General features: G+C 39.6%; 1 protein-coding gene across 12 annotated transcripts in view; it reads right to left on the bottom strand.

Moving 5' to 3' along the window:
- The window catches only part of SPATS2L (spermatogenesis associated serine rich 2 like), a 173,312-nt gene that overhangs the window by 25,271 nt on the left and 128,365 nt on the right, over window positions 1–19,676 (bottom strand). For 8 of the 12 annotated variants that reach the window (XM_003820717.6, XM_003820714.5, XM_034954774.4 and 5 more), the window contains 2 exons: window positions 14,442–14,648; window positions 12,995–13,130 (listed from right to left, as the gene is read on the bottom strand). In XM_003820717.6, coding sequence (XP_003820765.2) covers window positions 12,995–13,130; window positions 14,442–14,648 — 343 coding nt within the window. The remainder of the gene's footprint in view (window positions 1–12,994; window positions 13,131–14,441; window positions 14,649–19,676) is intronic. The other 4 variants (XM_055108937.2, XM_063595514.1, XM_063595513.1 and 1 more) reach the window with 1 other exon arrangement.

The raw sequence follows: 19,676 nt of genomic DNA, 5'->3' as shown, positions 1-19,676 counted from the left end.
GGGCCCAGGGCAAAGCTAGTCAGGGGTTTCAGCTCACCAATTTCTCAATTGCAATTTCTCAATTTCTTTGTTGCAGCTGTCAACAAAGATGCTTCCCTGGCTTGACAGCCACAAATGCAGAAAGACCGTACGGTTCTTTATTCCCAGGGTCAGGAGGCCTGGCAGCCCTAACTGTAAAGGGCACTCACGTTCTTGCACTCTGCCAATTCCCAGCTCTTCCTTGCTGTTCTGCTCCCCATCCTGTCCTCTCTCCTGCACCCTCTATGCTGGTTACTGGTGTCATCTCTCACCCAGTGTCCATGGCTCCTCTTCCTTCACTTCCCACATGGTTACATCCTTGGAAGTCTACCCCAGAAATGTCTGTCTGTCCCATGCACCTCTCCACTTCCACTGACTCTTATTTAACCCTGAGCACATTACCCAGTCCTTGGCTATTTGTTGTTGTTTATTGTTACACTGCTGGAATTCCCGGGTCTGTCACCTTCCACTCTGTATATATTTGCATTTAGGTTTTATAACAACCTGAATTCTTTTCAAAACTGGAAAATAATAATAGATTTTTTTTTTGAAATGCAGCACTGGTGACAAATTGGTCCTTCTAAAGATTTATTGGGTTTAACAGTGTTATTTGGTAAACATATAAAACCCTGCATACATGTCCACAGCATGTAGACTGGGGTTAGCACATAACCCTTTGAAAGGCTGCCTACTAATCACGCTCATCCGGGAAATACAGTGGGGGTGCCTCAAGCATGAACCACACTCAACATACAAAGCAAAGTCAAAATCCATCTGACTGTCAATGAACATCAATGACTACACTCAATTGCCAATCAGGCTGACATTTTATTTCTACTACTTTTATGAGAGGAAATACAATGTGTTAATATTGTTTAGTCTGCATATTTTATGTTGGAATCATACAATGATTTGAAATCATGGTTAATAAATTGTTCATCATACTGTCTGAGGTGCATTTCTGGAATGAGACACACAGATTTAGTATAAGGACTAACTCTCAACATTAATAATATTTTGGAGTTCTTCAAAAAGGACATAATTAATTAAAAAATATACAGGGATTTCTTTTTCTTATTGGAATTTTTTAAATGACAGAATAGCATAATCCCATAGTATGGAAATCCCACAACATTAAATGTTCAACTGAAAAATCTATATTCCTCTGTTTAGAAATTGTACATATGACTTTGATGAACAATAGAAATTTTTATCTTTGCTAATTACTTATTAGTTCAGTTTCTTTTTATGGAGGTCACTATTCAGGGAAAGTAACTTGACTGTATTTCAGTGTCTTTGACTATAAAAATGCTGACTCCCCCGCTTCCCCTTTTAAAGTTACATCTGCCGGGCGTGGTGGCTCATGCCTATAATCCCAGCACTTTGGGAGGGTGAGGCAGGCAGATCACCTCAGGTCAGGAGTTCAAGACCAGCCTGGCCAACATGGTGAAACCCCATCTCTACTAAAAAACTGGAAAATATCAGAAAGCAGGATAAAATGAAACAAATTTCAAAATAAAACAAAATAAAGCAAAATGCCCCTTTGTCTCAAGCACAAAATAGAGCCAACCATTCTGATCACTGTTGTATTTCCTTCCAAAAAAAAAAAAAAGAAAAGAAAACGGTGGGGGCAAGGGGAAGGGCATTTATGTAGATGCCATCATGGTTGCTGAACATAAATAACAGGAACAGAAACTGGAAGAAACTGATATAGTATAAGAAGTGCCAGAAATGCTGGCCCACATTCAACCCAAGGCAGCCAGGCCTAGCCTCCTCTGCTCCTGGCCTCCAGGCAGGCTCTCATGTGAAAAGGGGAGGGGAGGGGCTCTTCTTGTTTTTGGCCTAGAAGGCTCTTCCCCACAATCACAGGTGCTGTTATTGCCCATGGTAAGGCCGTACCCTAGTCCAGGCTTCCAAAATGGAGCACGAATACAATATTAAATTTTATGTACTCACTTGTTATTCTAAGTAGGCTTTCCTCATCTTTAGTATACAGATTAACAGTAGTACACATGTATAATTTATAAATGAACTTTCTGATTTGAGAGGGATGTGCTTAAAATTCATTTATTGATGGAGTGAGACCATCATCATTAGTTATATTAATTTTCTTTTTGAGACAGGGTCTGGCTCTGTTGCCCAGGTTGGGGTGCAGCGGTGTGGGTGTGATGTTGGCTCACTGCAAACTCCGCCTCCTGGGCTCAGGCGATCCTTCCACCTCAGCCTCCAGAGTAGCTGGGACTGGAGATCTACACCACCATACCCAGCTAATTTTTATATTTTTTTGGTAGAGACAGGGTTTTTCCATGTTGTCCAGGTTGGTCTTGAACTCCTGGCCTCAAGCAATCCTCCTACCTTGGCCTCCCAAAGTGCTGGAATAACAGGTGTGAGCCACCGTGCCCAGCCGAGACCATCATTATTGATGGAAGAAGGGTACTTCTCCCTGAGCACATTATGTTCTTTCTTGCCTCTGGTTCTTTGTGTTGCTTCTTCTGCATGGAATCTTCTTTCTTCCTTCTCCATCTGGCAAATTTCTAGTCTTCCTTCAAGATCCTGCTCAAAGGTCACCTCTGCAATGGAACCTTTCCTAATGAGCCAGGTAGAGTTGATTTTTCCTCCCCCCAGCTCCATTCCAGCTTGTTTATATCTGCAGCCACTAGTGCATGGGCTTTTTTTAGGAGGAAGACTGTCTTTATCCCTCAGTCTTTCTAGAAGTGCTCCTTCAAGTGTGGTCTGCAGACCACCTACATTTGTACTCACTAGACTCATTGAGTGGAAGATTCTTGGGTGCCACCCAACATCCACAGAATCAGAATATCTGGAAATGGGGCCCTGATGCTCCTCGTGCACTCAAATGTTTGAAAAGTAGTGGCTTGACACACATTCATCTATCTATTAAGTGGATGAATGAAGAAAGGGGAAGAGAGAGGTAGCGAAGGCATGGCAAGACAAGAAAGGGGAAGGGGAGCTGTTTTGGTGGCAACTGTGACATTCAGAAGTGGGTGTCCCTTTGCCTTACTTCTCTCTTCATCAAGTAATAAAAAGTAGAAGTGGTGATGAACCATTCCTATCCCATAGCTGGACTCCACTGCATGCTAAATAAACAGAAAGTTGGAAGGGATAACTTATTGCCAGTGTCTTGGTGTAGAGGAAAAGAAATTTCCCAAATGCTACTCTGGAAGAGAATCAACCTTAACTGAACATCTCTTATGGGCCAGGCTAGTGATTTTCTAGAATGATGTGACAGATACATTACTTATATATGAATTTTCACAAAACCCCTAGAAAGTGATAACAGTATTCCTGCTTTGTAGCTGAGAAGGAGTTAAAAAACTCAACCAGGTTCAGAGCTAGAATATGTAGAGATGAGATTTAAACCTTAATCTATCTAACTCCACATCCCGTGCCTCCTAATTAAGTGGTTAATAAACCTTGGAAAATGCGTCTTTCATTAGAATATGGCCTGGTAAGAATCAAGAGTTTAGAGTCACTAGAAGCAGCATGTAGTATACATATAAGGAATTCTATTTTATTGGCTTCACGTACAGCCTTTCTATATGATTTGTTGCTGACTTAGCTGACAAACTGCCCAAAATAACTCCTTAGTCTCACTGTACCAGTCCAAAAAAACAGAAATAAGCTCCAAGATGCATTCTGAAATTGTAATTTAGGACTCGCTTTTTAGTATTATAATGTATTTTATATTTATACTAAGATATAAGAACAAATTCATCTTCTTTTTTCTAGTGAAAATAGACTATATTGCATATATATTTTTTAAAAGACCATACTCTAGTATCCTATGGGAATGTGTAGATAGAACAATTTGCTTATTTCCTCTTTATTTTTCTATTTTATGATGAAAACAATTCCTTTTCAGAAGTACATTCCTGGGCTGGTTGATTGGTAAGCTTTCATCTGCTGAAAAGATTCAGAAATCTTTTCCGATTTCAGGCTGAAATTAGAACCAATTTCTTGTCTTCCAGCTCTTATTGTGGGCCTTTATTCTGCAAAGAAGGCTGCTGCCAGCGGAGCTGACTGCCAGTGCCAAGTGTGTGACTGACATAACGTATGGAGGTAATCCACACGTGTAGCTCAGGAAGGCTATTAATAAGAGGTGCTATTTATGCTGGTTTCCTGGGGACTATACCTAAACTGAAAAGGCCAGTTCAGTACTTTTTGTATTTATCAACCTGCTCTTCCTTCACGTCAACTGATTCATTCAGTCCTTGCAAAGGCCCTGGGGAAACATCTATTGCAGAGGAAAACCTCAGGGAAGAAAGAAAATAGGAAAAGAGAAGCTTTCACCTCCAAAGAGTGAGCTACACCTATTTAGAAAGACACATATTCACAAATGAGGCAAGATTTGAAATATACTGCACTACAGGGACTTGCCTTAGTCACAAAGTTATGGGAACCTTGAGTTTCTCCATGTTATATGTGTATTTGCCCTTTTCACAATTTCAGAATAGATCCCGGAGCTTATTTCGGTTTATTGGACTGGTGCAGAGTGAGGAAAAGGAGTCATTTTGGGCAATTTGTCAGCTAGACAGCAATGGAAACCATACATATGGCTCTCTTGAGGCATAAATGTATTTATTAGCCTCTTCCATTATTGTCTCTTGGTGTCCCTTGCAAGTAAATGTTCATCCCCATACTCTCTGTTTCTTTAACTTCTGGCATAATATTGAATGTTGGGGGTGGGGAGAAAAAAGCTTAATTCTCTTTCTATGGTGCTTTGTCCAAGTCACAAGCAGGTGAACACTTAGAAAAACTACTTGATGAGAAGGAAAGGGATTAGTCAGAAAGTCTGGTTTGTATAGATTTTGATCAATGCAAGGATTGTATTCATTTCCAGAGCAGAAAGAGATAGAGCCCTTTTATTAAATGTCTTTTAAAACAAAACATTAAAAAACACAATTCAAACACTTGATTTTATTAAAAACAAAACCAAAAACACACTGAACTCTTATGATTTTGTTGTTGTTGTTGTTGTTTTGTTTTTGTTGTTTAGACAGTGTCTTGTTCTGTCACCCAGGCTGGAGTGCGGTGGTGTGATCTCAGCTCACTGCAACCTCTGCCTCCCAGGTTCAAGTGATTCTCCTGCCTCAGCTTCCTGAGGAGCTGGGATTGCAGGCATGCACCACCACACTGGGCTTATTTTTGTATTTTTAGTAGAGACAGGGTTTAGCCATGTTGGCCAGGCTGGTCTCTAACTCCTGACCTCAAGTGATCTACCCACCTCAGCCTCCCAAAGTGCTGGGATTACAGGTGTGGGCCACTGTGCCCACCCGTTTGTTTGTTTTTGAGACAGGGTCTTTCTCTGTTGCCCAGCCTGGAGTATAATGGCATGATCACGGCTTATCTCACAGCCTCAACCTGGGGGCTCAAATGATCCTCCCACCTCAGCCTCCTGAGTAGCTGGGACTAAAGGACTGTACCACCACATCTGGCTAATTTTAAAATTTTTTGTAGAGATGAGGTCTCCCTGTGTTGCTCTAGCTGGCCAAACTCTTGATTTTTGTCTTCACTACTTGTTTAATCTAAGGAATTAACAAAATTTAGTAATTATTTAACACATTCCTGATAATTAAACAGGGAATTGAAAGCTTTTAAAAATTATTATATAACAATGCTAAGTGGCTGAAAAGGCTCCTAAAGGCAACTTTCCTACTGGTAATCCTATTATAAACATGCCTTGTTGAATGGCACAGAGAAAAGCATCATCTTATTACTGTACAACTACACTATACTACCCCAGATACTCTCAGTGTACACTAGGAGTGTTTACTATCAAATTTCAGCCACGTTGCTTTAACAATGGAATCTTGACTCATTCCTCATGTTTATATCAACATCTTCCATGTGACTGAACTCAAAACCCAAATTTGCTTGTTGTCACAGCATCTATTCTGTGACACAGATCTGATTCTAGGACCTGTTTCACCTAATATATATTTTTCCTATGCTTACCTGTTAAAGTATATATAATGCCACAATTCCAGTGATCTCCTAATTAAGACAGAGTAATAAAATGGCCAATAAGTATTTGTTCAACCACTACGGCACCGTAAGATATGTAAAAGACCTTCTGTTCATTTGGCTTAAAGAGCATAATGGCTGGCATACCTGGGTATGTCACTGGCATCAGAGTAGTTGGATATATGCCAGATATGCCAGAAACACCAAGTAATATTGCTCCCTGGCTGAAGTCAAAGAAAAAGAATAACCCCCAAGCAGACATTTAATGGAACAAGTCCTTACTGTATTTATCTTTACATGTCTCAGATCTTCATCCTAATCCTGGTCCCCACTGTGATATTTGGTTTTATTGCAAAATGAGAAAAAGACTCAGGTAGAAACAGAATGGCTAATGAAAGTGACTGCCTATCATTAGCTACAACCTTTGGTTCTTAATTTTTCCATTTTCTTCTAAGGACTGAGTAGAATTCTATGATGAAAAACAGACGATAAAGCAAAGCCTTCAATTTTCTACACTTCAGTATAATTGTTTTTCTGATCTCAATGAGACAAAAATGTAATTTGACCTTTAAAATGTGTAGTGAGAGGGTTTACGTTTCAGGCACTATGGAAAAAATATTTCCTGCTGCACTGATATGAAATGAGAAGACAAATATAGTGTTTCTTTGGGTATGTGATTGGAAAGTCCCTCTTTCATATCTCCAGTGGTGGCTTAGGAGGGCAACTGGGGGCAGACAGATGATCAGGGGTGTTTCAAAGGGAAGAGTCTCCATCCTTCCCTCAAGGAGCTCCAGCAGAACCGAGGTGGCAGGACGAATGAGGCACTCTTCTCTCATTTTCCTCTCACCCAGGCTTTCCCAGCACTACAGACATTTTGGGCCAGGTAATTCTTTCTTATAGGAGAGGTGGGAGAGACGGTTAGCAGCATCCCTAGCCTCTACCTAACAGATGCCAGCGGCACTCTCTCCCTGTGGCTGTGACAACCAAAAATATTTCCAAATCAATGGTCTCCTGGGGGCAAAATTGTCCCATTGAGAACCACTGCTGTGGCCCTAGACATATCACTCCCTTTGCAAGACTCTCAACCAGCAGTTTTCAACCACAGATGTCAAGAGAATTATCTGTTTTTGGTTCTTATTGAGACAGGGTCTCACTCTGTCACCTAGGCTGGAGTGCAGTGGCACGAACACGGCTCACAGCAGTCTTGAATTCCTGGGCTTAAGCGATCCTCCCACCTCAGCCTCCTGAGTGGCTGGGACCACAGGCACACACCACTATGCCCAGCTAATCAAAAAATTGTAGAGATGGGGTCTCTCCATGTTGTCTAGGCTGGTCTCGAACTCCTGGGCTCAAGCAATCCTCCTGCCTCGGCCTTCCAAGGTGTTGGGATTGCAGGCGTGAGCCACTGTGCCTGGCCCATTTGTTGTTGTTGTTGTTTTTGAGGGAGTCTCACTCTGTTGCCCAGGCTGGAGTGCAGTGGAGCGATCTTGGCTCACTGCAACCTCCACCTCCCAGGTTCAAGTGATTTTCCTGCCTCAGCCTTCTGAGTAGCTCGAATTATAGGTGTACGCCACCTTGCCTGGCTAATTTTTTGTATTTTTAGTGGAGATGGGGTTTCACCATGTTGGCCAGGCTGGTCTTGAACTCCTGACCTCAGGTGATCCACCTGCCTTGGCCTCCCAAAGTGCTGGGATTACAGGCATGAGCCACCGTGCCTGGCCTGTTGTTTTTAAAAGCGTGGTACAATCAGTATCTCTGGGGGCGGCATTTAGGCAAGGGAGGACTATAAAGCTCTAAGAGTTTTTATTTATAGTGTACACACATATACTTTGGTATGGAAAGAAGTAGATACTAATATATAGGCATCGTCTTTTAATGTTAAGTTGTTCACAAAGAGAACACATAAAAAACCCAAAGGACACAGAAAAGCCAGGGTTTATCATTGTTTGGAAAGCCAGGAATCACACGAAAGCAGCTAAAATTTGGAGAATATGGGTAGGGAAAAAAAAACCAATCAACATGGCAAGAATCAGCTCTGAAAAATCTGCAAAAGTGATGGTCTTACTTGGACTCAAACTAAAGGGGCTTCAAGGATATATGTTTCAACAATTTAAAATTATCTGGATATCCAAGGAGAGCAAACTGGGAATATGGGACATACGGTTACATATACGTGGTTCTGATGCTCAGCAGTGCCACTGGCAACTTCCCATATGGGAGACCTCAAGATCACATCCTAGGAAAAGTGCACAATATTTAAAGTGTCAATGGTGACATCTGGTTTGTATGTGGGGCCACCTGTTGACCACATTGATAATCTGTGTGTGATTTTCCTTGGCTATCAACAGGGCTTCAGTAGCAGATGAGAAGGATTTGAGGGATGAGAAAGATAAAACTTATTTCAAAATAGCTTTTTCTTCTGCCTAAAAGTCCCACTTTTATTTTATTATTAATTATTTTTTGAGGCAGGGTCTCACTCTGCTGCCCAAGCTGGAGTGCAGTGGCACGATCTCGGCTCACCACACCCTCGACTTCCTAGACTCCAGTGATCCTCCCCACTCTCAGCCTCCCGAGTAGCTGGAACTACAGACGAACCATCACACCTAGCTGATTTTTTTTTTCTTTTTGTAGAGACGAGGTCTCGCTGTGTTGCCCAGATTGGTCTCAAACTCCTGCCTCAGCCTCCCAAAGTGCTAGGATTACAGGTGTGTTCCACCTTGCCCTGCCACATTCTCACTTTTAGACTTAGTCTTTTGGCTGGGGGAGAGAGTCTCAACAGAGCATTTGTTAGTATGCAAATATGTCACTTTGAGAGGGAGGATACATGGTTATCATAGGGATGAGTTTAGTAAGTTATATAAGATAATTGAGTTTCCATAGTTAAAAAAAAAGAGAAAAGGGATATGGAGACACCACTATAAACACCTATCTTGATTGAGGTGAGAAGCCCTGGCCTGTACGGGGCAGCAGGAGGTTCACCCTGTCTGTTGGGAAGGAGGAAACTCTAAGACGCAGGAAAATTGGCAGAGGAAGAGGAAGTGGGCCAGGGCTTAGGGTGCGGGGAGCTGAGACTCCTGACCTACTCTCAAATTCTGCTTGGGCCAGACTTGGCATTGCTTCGGGAAAAAAGAAACACAAAGTATAGGAACATTTCTGGCCCACTGGTACAGAATACATGCTTTCACAGATTTCCCTTTCCTCTTGGAAAACAAAGCTGCCTAAAAGGACTGCTCCCTCCAGCCCCCATTCTCTGCAGCCTCTTTATGCCTCCCCATGCCCAGCACACACGCTACCCCATTGGCTGATTACCGTCTTCCATTTTCTTAGAGTGCTTTTAATTAGATGTTAAATTGACAATAGCACCTAACAGAATTTTTACAGCTCTATTTTGGAATACTTTTCCCCCCAGCATATGGCGGAACTATCGAGTATTTTTCTCCTTCCTCAATGTTTTTTTGAATTTAATGTTTTATTGCTCATTTTAAGTCTTCACAATCAACTTGGACACACACACACAGATTTGTGATGAGAAGCTAGACTAGTTTGCATATAAAGCAATTAAATCTGGCAGCTATGATTCCAAAGGATGAATATTTTCCAGTTGGGGTAGGAGGCCAATCATACAGAAAAGAAACCAGCTGTTTCATGTTAGTTCCTGATGTGACTTTTCACACAGATGCTCATGTCGCAAAATTTATTTTCTGTTAAGATGCATTGTGAGAGCATTGTATCATCTTTATTCCCCTTGCAAATCCCTAATTCTTTCTGGGAAAATGAGAATACTCTGTTATGGTCATGCAGCCTACGTAACTGTATCCTGCTTAAATGCCAACTTTGATTTTACATTTTAGCTACTTAGTGGTTTTCTTCAACAACTGTACTGAACAAAGTATTCTTCACAGCCCAGTTGGAAGAGAGATCATTTCGTTCATTTTACCTTGATGTGTGCTTGCTTGGTATTGAGGATATGCAAACAACAGCTTGCTCCCAGCCTCTCAAAATCATCATTCTCATGAATTCCAGCAGTACCTTTCAGGGAGTTTAGTCAAGCAGGACTCAGGTCCTTATGCTGGCACTTTTTGGTAGCAAAGTGAATATTTAGAATTTCTGACCTGAGTTTCTAGTTCTCAACTACACGAAATGCTTGTTGAGTACTCTGTGGTTAGGATAACTGGGTGGCCCAAAGCAAGGAGAGGAGAAGAAGAACTGGAAATGGAAGGTATACATCTATGTCGCTTGTGCACCACATGTGGTGACATCTCTCTCAGAACTGGCATTCTTTCTGGAAATCTCCAGAGGACTTATCCCATGTCCTCCAAATCTAGATATGCCTCATGATGTAATCCTGAGGCTACAACTGCATTAAAATGAGTACATTCTAATACACCTACAGTTCACTCAAAGTTTTCTCTAATGTTTAGAATGCAGGATTTCACCATCAATAGGAAAATTTCATTAACAAAAATTTCCAAGCTGCCATCTTCAATTTTGCGACCTGATATTTCAAGAGCACCATAATCCCTAAAATTCATTTTCTTCCTCTTAGAAAACAAGAGGGAGGCTTTATTCAAGTATGTCACCATGTTTGCTGGGCTGCAAGCTCATTTGGAACAGAGGCAAGGTTTTTCTGTTTGGCAGGCATGCATAGTTGATTTTAAAGAGCACTTTGGTTTTATTTTTAAGTTAACATTTATGCAATTATTGTGGGATCACTTTTATTAAGGATTAGATCAGAAAATAAGTGCTGCTGTTTACTCATTTTATAGCAATGGCATACCAAAATGGTTGATCTAAATGTCTTCTTTGGTTTGCAGAAAAAGTGCCATTTTGTTAAGTAGGTGGCTTTTAAACAGCAGTACTACTTGGCAGCGCTCATTCAGAAGTGATTCTTTCCATCAGTTTAAAACACAACATGAATTACAAGCAGAGAAAAAATATACTATTTCCTTGGGTGTTGACTTTCCTGGCCCCACGCTTTCAGCTCTTGAGGAGTAAAACTCTCACAGAATCTGTTATAAATCTCAAGATGTCTCATGACCCATGTGATGTTCATTTTACTAAGAAATAAAATAAAATAAGAAGTACTCAGAGCAGCTGGAGAAGAGAGAGGTAATTTGAGGGCATTGCTACACTTTGTCAATTAGTGTATGAGTCACTCAGATGGAAGGTATCACACAGAGGGCTCAGAGGAAGAGTTTATTCTAAAAGGCCACACTAAAGAGTAAGACAGAGTGGTCTTCTCTGAACAGCTAACTAATGCCTCTAGACAGGGGTTGACAAACAATGACCCTCATGAGCCAAATCTGGCCCACAGCCTTTTTGATTAGCTAGGGCTGCCTTTGAGCAGCAACAGCAGAGCTGGGTAGCTGCATAGAGACCTTAAGGCCATAATGCTTAGGACAGTTACTAGTTGGCCCCATAAAGTCTGCAGACCCTGGCTCTAGAGAACAGCCCTGGAAGCTGGATGTACTTCTAAGTGTTAAGGTAACTTACCTAAAGACAGATTGGAAAGTTATAAAACTATAAAATAATAGTAATAACAATTTTCATTTGTATAGCATCTTTAATTTCTCTAGGTACTCAAACATATTCTTGGAGTTGCTTTGAACAATTGGTTAGGTTATAATATGATCAAACAGAGAAGACTTTCGTTGACATCCAGATGCCATGACTGGGGTTGGGGGGAGGTAGATGAATCCTCCCCTCAGAGGGCCTCTGAGAGGCTGAATGATAACTGAAGGGGAAAGTTTTCTTTTAAGTTCCTAGTGTCTTCTGCACCCTTAGGATCTTATGTGATACATAGCAGATGGTTTAAAATTCATGCATTTTAGATTAGTGTTAAGCTTAATTCTTAGTTTTACACACAGTTTCTGCTAAAAAGCACATCAATGTCAAAGCAAGGACCTGGAATAGGAAAAGCATGCAGAAGAAGTGATCAAATTCTAGAATCACGGGAGGCCAATGAGATATAGAGAATATGTTACATGAGCTTGGGCATGGTGGATATGTGCCAGCCTTTGGACTTTTGCTATTTCAGATGAAGCCCTCTCTCAGATCATCAGAGGGTTAAGGATTATGTAATCTGGCAGCTGTGAGGGGGTCATCTTTGCTACCACAAAGAGAGATGGTGCCTAAGAAAAAAGCCAAGAATGGACAGAGCTAGGAGACTGTGGGAGACACCAGGAGAGAGGAAGGAGAGAGGGTGAGACAGACTGAGTCCTGATAACATAATGAGGATTTACAGTCAAATTTGTCTGAAGGAAACTTCTGTAATTTTCATGTATATCAGCCAATAAATTCTCTTTTGTCTTTAACTTCTGTGACTTGATTTCTGCCACTCCAAACTGAAAGAGACCTAACCGATACGCTGAGAACATTTTTCTACTCTTAATAACTAAACCTTTATTAACAGATATATCATTTCAATTGTGGACATGAGCAAATATACAGGGTTCAAACATTTTCCATCAAAATCAGTAGCAGGGAAGGGCAAGGCAGGACCAAAACCATATTGATGCACCATGTTTAAATTCTAGTCTTAAAGATACCCAAGAATGGGATTCTGTTGCTAAGCTTATGTGAGATGTTTCTGAATTTCGTTAAGGGAATTCTTCTTATTTTATAATTATAGTGCTGGAAAATATTTTGTTTTCCTAGTAGTATTCATGATATTAGCCTTCCAGGGATTTGTCAAAAATACTATTTTTTGAGGTTTTATTCTTTGTTGAGGTTTTGTTTTACATCATTCATATAGTTTTGGGCCAACTTCAAACTCCAGTGAATTATGTCTATCAGGTTTCTTTTTATTCAAATACTTTATCTTCTTTTTTATTCCCAAGATACATGCTACTGCCTGCAGGGCTTAACACAATTTGCTGGAGAGTTATTCTGTGATGTTTATGTATTAAATAAACAACGTTTTCCATCTGATACTTTTACCTGTTGGAACAGCTCAAGCATCACAAATTTATGGTTCCTACGTTGAATCACTCACCAGTTGTGTAATTCAGCAAAGGCAGCTTTGATCTTCTTCACGGAACTATCCACTTCTTCCTTAATCATGACGCGATATCTAGTTAGAGAAACGGTGCAGCGTTGCAAATCCTTCACTGATTTCTCAATATTTGGGCCTAAAATTGATGTCAAAAAATACTATTAACTTGAGCATTTTATCCTTTGTTTGTAAGCTAAACGACAAAACAAAGCAATTAGCCCACCAGAAAAAGGGACTCATCTTTTGTCTAGTAAAAGTTCCATCAGGAGAATGTTTGTAACCCAGTGTGGGTGGCTTGTGTGGCACCTGAGGCTGTTATGATTTCACCAGTGGGGTCTCTGACTGGGCCATCTGGGGTACGCTTGTCTCCTGCACTCTTTGGAAGGAGGCTGTCATCATTATATTCTATCACAAACTGCAGCGCCTTAGAATCTGATACGTCTAAAGACCATTTGTGCTGCTGGCTCTCTCTATAAACACCACTTTGCATGGTTAAAAGCCAGCAGGGCTTTTGGAAGAGGAAAATGACACAGAGACTGGGAGAGGTACAAATGAGATAGAGAGAGGATGGGGCATCAATGCCAGGTACGCTGGCACTGGCCCCATCATCCGAAGCCAGGCCTGTAATTAGAGCAGCAGCATTGAAAGCAGCTCTATGGGTGCCCATCTCGCCTGATTTCCTGCAACTGTCACCAGGGTCTACAGATAGTACATCACAAACAGGCAGATTGTACTTATCACAATCAGGCCATGTTTGGTAGAAGAAAGAAATCCCCCTCAAGAAAAATGAGAAAGTAGATCAAACCAAAGCCAAGGAAATCAGATACAACTGAGGCTGAATGAAAAGAATAGTATTTAATCTTCTGGGAATCAGAAAGGAAGTGATTTTCATTTTTAATACCAGTTACGTATCAAGTATATCCAAGCTCAGAAAAATCATAAAAATCCAGCGTGTCAAATATAAAACCCTCTTTCAATGTTACATTGTGTGTAACAGAACTGAATTTACATTGGGAAGACCATATCTGAAGAACATATACCAGCCTCCAGACTCATCTTTGTTCAATTCAAGTCAAGCAATTGTGTATCAGGGAAACATGAGTCCCTTTTAGCAGTTACATTTTTAAAAGAGCTCCTGAATGAGCACTTGCTTTATAAGATATTAGGATAGAAGGTACTTGTGGTGCAAGTTTATCCATGCCTACAACAAGAATGGTCTCAGAGGGGCAGAGAAAGGAGATGTAATTCTATTTAAATATTCAAGACCTTTGATTACATGGGAGGAATCACCTCTGCCTTTCCATCTATGTGGGTCACAGAAAAAAAAATGCAATTTCATGTGCATCTCTCTTCACTAAGCAGCATCTTTTGGAAAGTTCTGTCACTCTGGCACTTTTCTGTATGTGCAAAATATGTTGAATCATTTGTGCAAAAGAAATCACTTTACCTCTTTTCTTTGCCAACTCATCTGGCTTTATTTCAAGATGAGCTGCAGGGGTATTGGACTTAACAGGAGATGTTTTTGCCTTAGGCTTGCTTGGGTTACAAGGCTGCTCAGCTGACCACTGTAGGCCATCTGACCTCTCTGTTGTTCCATGTATAGGTTTGGGGTTCCCATCTAAGGATAGTTTCTGTTGCAGTAGTCTGTTGCCTTCTGTAAGAAAACACCAAATAATGACTGTGAAGTGATAAACTAAAAACACTGGCGATAAAGTGATGGAGGATGCCAAGATTTTTGTTTTTGTTTACATATTGGCAATAATGCCTTTCATTGCAAACAGTCAAGAAACTGTTTTAAAAGAATCCCCAGAAGATTAGAGGGTGTACTAGAAGAGCCTTGTATTTTGAGTAGAAAGACCTGGGTATGTTTTGGCTCTGGTAATTACTTGCAGAGTGACCCTGGGCATCTCTGAGCCCTAGTTTCCTCATCCATAACTATCCAGGAAGGTTATTAAGAGGCTTATAGAAGATGAGCAGTGCCTTTTCCCTCCTGCTATTCCAGTAAAGGCTTATGAGTCTTTTAAGTACGATTTCATATTGAGGCTATAAAAATGTAGCCCTCCTATCTCCAAGTGCTACATTAATGTCTTGTGATATTTCATTCCGAATTAATGAAGGCAGAAGCGTGATTGAAGATAGAGCAAAAATGAAGTGACAACAGATACTATAATCATTGCATCTAATTTATGGAGGGCTTAAATCAGAAAACATCATCATAATATCTCAACTATATTTAAAATCTAGGGAGTCAGATTCTCTCTGGAGATTTAATAGATGTGGCAATAAATTAGCAGGATGTTGCTTTTGGCATCTTTTAAAGGTGGGTTCCCATTTAGTTATTGCTGGAATGAATTAAATAGCATGTTAGTGACCTGAAACGGAAATGTATCACTCTTAACATCTTACTAACAGAGAAAGTTTTGGGTGTGAGAAAAGGGAAGCCAGTGTGCTCTTGAAGGCCAGGTTCTTGTAGAAAGCTTGATGAGTGCAGTTTGGATCTAGGAGAACCAAGTTCTGGTATTCCTTATGTCCTGGGTGACGTTGTGGGAATGTCTTCACTTGTCTGGCTGACTGGCTTGCACTCAAACAGAACACAGTCATCTTTGTAAAACCCAGCCTTTTCAGATAGTCACCCTTGCCCTGCTTCTCTCTACTCCCATGGTACCTTGCTTTACTTAAAACCATGGTACCACGGTTTTATATTTTAACACAAGGCTTCCGTATCTGCCCCTCACCCCTGCCTTGCAGAGGCTGCAATCTTCCCAAGGGCAAACACTGAGTTCAATTCTGTTTTGAAGCCCTAGTACTTGTGTCTGGCTCGATGGCTTTCTGTAGAATTATGATCTAATTAAAGTACATTTGAAACAATTTCATAGAAAAAAATAAAAAACAATGAATATCTTACCCTGACACAGTCACAGAGACTACACTTGAAAAAATACAAAGGAATATGATCTAGATCCTAGTCAATTTGATTTTAGACATTAGTCCATTCATGATCAATATAATTAGACTTCAGTTGAATCCATCGTTCATAACTTACATATCAAGAAAGCAAAACATACTTTCTATGAGCTGAATGAATACCCTTAAAAATTTACTCACAGTACACAAAATGTTCAGCAAAGGTAGTAAACAAAGTACGTAAGTACTGAAAACAGCATTTCCTCCAGTAATAAAACAGATTCAAATGGTAGTATGCAATTTTATCCTTAGTGATATTAAGGTAGAACTTCACTATAAGGCACTGGCTGTCAAACTTCAGTGTGAAATGAGTTTCCCTTGGTACTTATTACACATGCAAGTTCCTGAACACCATTTCTAGAGATTCCAGTTCAGCTGTGGGCCCAGGCTTCTCCTCCCCAGGTGATTCTGTTGGAGTGGAGATGGGTGGTACCAGCCAACCTGAGAAACCCTACTGTAAAAGATTAAAAAACTAATTTTATGTTGAGTCTATAAACATTTGTGTTAAAACAATGACACGTCCAAACTGGTTCCAAGTCACTACCTCTCTAAATTCCAGTTGAGAGGCAGTCTGGATGAGATACTATAAATTGAGAATTCTGGGTTAGGCTGTTTTTGCATTGCTGTAAGGGAATACTTGAGCCTGGGTAATTTTTAAAGAAAAGAGGTTTATTTGGTTCATGGTTCTGTACGCTGTACAAGAAGCATGATGCCAACATCTGCGCAGCTTCTGGTGAGGGCCTCAGGAAGCTTACAATCATGGCAGAAGATGACTGGGAGCCAGCATACCACATGGTGAGAATGGGAGCAAGAGAGTGAGGGGAGAGGTGCCACATACTTTTAAACAAGCAGATCTCACATGAAGTAACTGAGCAAGAACTCGCTTATCACCAAGGGGATGGTGTTAAACCATTCATGAGGGATCTGCCCCCATGATCCAATCACCTCCCACTGGGCCTTACCTTTGACATAGGGAATCACATTTCAACATGAGATCTGGAGGGGACAAACATTCAAACCATATCAAATTTAAAACACAGATCTTCGTGTATAGTGTCGTAAAGAGATCATATTCTTGAAAATAAGGGGATTTATACTATAACTTAATGGAAACAATGACCTTAGAGCAGAGGGAAAAAATTATTGTAATGACATGCAAAAGAATTTTAAATGGAAGCCAAGCATGCAAATGAGCATAGGCTCATTAACCTAGAGCTGAAAACATTTTATTTGTGTATCAGAGAACTGATATGTGGTCTACTGGTTCGTTTCAACATTCCCCATCAGATATCAGTTGAGAAATGTGAGTAGAGATTTTTTTTAGGTCCTCAAAAGCTGTCTCATTACTAGTGAAATCATTGAACATTAAAATCTTCAAGACCACTTGTACATATTTGCATATATGCATGTATGTATGACATGCATGTATGTCTTGTTCATCATTACTGCATGTGTTTGGTATCTTGCAGATACATAATAAATACTGAATGAATGTATCAGTGTTACTTTAGTACAGATCTGTCTTCAAATATAGTAAAACTCTGGGACTCTTGCAGATGAAAACTGGTGGAGCGTTATAGAGCTATAACAGAAAGTCACTGTATCGAGTGACTTTCCTCTAACATTATAGTCCAGAAATACCATCAGCTCTCCATTTATCTGGAGTCCACTTGTAAACTTCAACAGGTTGTAGCTCAATGGGGGCTGATTCACACATAAGCCTCCAGTGTCCAGTAAGGTAGCCACTGGCCACATGTGGCTGTTGAACACTGGAAATGTGGCTTGTCCAAATTGAGATGTGCTATAAGTGTAATGTATATGCTGAAATGTGAAGGTTTAGTACAAAATAAAAAATTTAAAATATTTCTTTAATAATTTAAAAAAGATTGACTACATGTTGAAATGATATTTTTGATACATTAAGTTAAATAAAATATATTACCCAATTTAATTCACCTGTTTACACTTTTTAAATGTGGCTACCAGAAAATATAAAATTATATACATAGTATGTGTTAAATTTCTGTTGGATAACACTAATAGGATACACAAGGAGTGTGAGAGTATTGATCTTCAGTGTGTAATCACTACTAATTTATATTCTAGAAAAGGGTATTTGTTTTAGTGAAGCCTTAAAATATCCTCTGCAATTCTACATGAGAAAAGTGGTGACAGGGTGATGTATGTCTTGTTCATCATTACTGTATGTGCTTGGTATCTCGTAGATACATAATAAATACTGAATGAATGAATCAGTGTTACTTCAGTGCTATGCATGCCTACGGCCCTTCCAATTGTAGGGAGCCTCGTTTGATATGAGTCTCTGGCTGTGTCTTTATCTAATATTCATCAAATATTAGAACCACAGTAGCCGTATCTTGGAAAGAAAAGTTATCTCTGGAAACACCCCATCTGCCTAGATTTCAATAAAAATTGTATACATTTTAATTTAATCCTTGTCCATGTATCTAAAAATGGCTCCTAGAAGTTTGTGTCTTTGAATTTAACTATTACTTGAGCATTCCTTTTATTAAAAACACTTACCAAATCCCAATTTTGTATATACACACAAATGGTATATAATGTCCTGAGTATCACGTTGGTTTCTGATTCAAGGATTCAACAGACACATATGGAGAGTGCACAGTGTATCAGCTCTGGTTTATTAATAGGCAATAAATGAGAAATAGACTGACCTTAATAACTAGTATGTAAAATGTGAAAAAATAATGGAAGAGGATACCAGAGTAAATCTGAATTGACCTTTCCCATTGAATTGTCTTGGTACCTCTGTTAAACATTAACTGACTATATGGGTGACTATTTCTGGACTGTATTCTATTCCACCGATCTAGCTGCCAGTTCTCACACCACCATTACACTGTCCTAGTTACTGTAACTGCTTTACTCCTCTTTTTCAAGATTGTTTTGACTATCTTAGGTCCTTTGCATTTTAATATAAATTTAAGAATCAATTTGCCTATTTCAACAAAAAATATGATGAGATTTTCATTGGACTTGTGTTGAATCTATAAAGCAATTTGGGGATATGCGGTATCTTAACAATACTGAGTCTTTTGACCCTCGACATGACATACTATGCCATTTATTTCAATTCTAATTTGCTTTAGCATCATTTTATAGTTCTTAGAGTCTTGTGCATCTACAGTCAAATTTATTCCTAGGTATTTTAGAATTTTTATGTTATTGTTTATAGCATTTTTAAAAATTTCAATTCCAAAATGTTGGTTGCTGGAGTTCAGGAATACAAATGCTTTTTAATATATTGAACTTATATCTAGCGATCTGGCTAATTTCCTTATTAGTTCTGGCAGCTTTATTTATTTTTTTTTGTAGATTTCTTAAGATTTTCTTTCTACAAACACAATGATGACAGTGGTAATGAAGTCTAACTTCTTCTTTTCCAATCGTTCCTTGTCTTATTAATCCTAGCTACAAAGCAGAATGAGCATCCCTGCATTGTTCTGGGTCTTAGGGAAACTGCATTCAGTATTTTATCAAGTATTACACAGCTGTAGAGTTTCCATGTATTTATTAGACTCTAAAAATTCTCTTGTATTCCTTCTTTGCTGACAGTTTTTGTCAAGTGAATTTTTTATTTTACACACTGAGATGATCATATTATTGTTCTCCTTTATTTTATTAATAATATTATGTTGATTTTTTAAAATGTTAAACTGATGTTGAGTTCCTGAAA

The sequence above is a fragment of the Pan paniscus genome, chromosome 13 (genome assembly GCF_029289425.2).
Source record: "Pan paniscus chromosome 13, NHGRI_mPanPan1-v2.0_pri, whole genome shotgun sequence".
Taxonomy (NCBI): Eukaryota; Metazoa; Chordata; class Mammalia; order Primates; family Hominidae; genus Pan; species Pan paniscus.
Note: the sequence above shows the minus strand (reverse complement) of the source record. Positions and strands in the feature narration are given on the sequence as shown.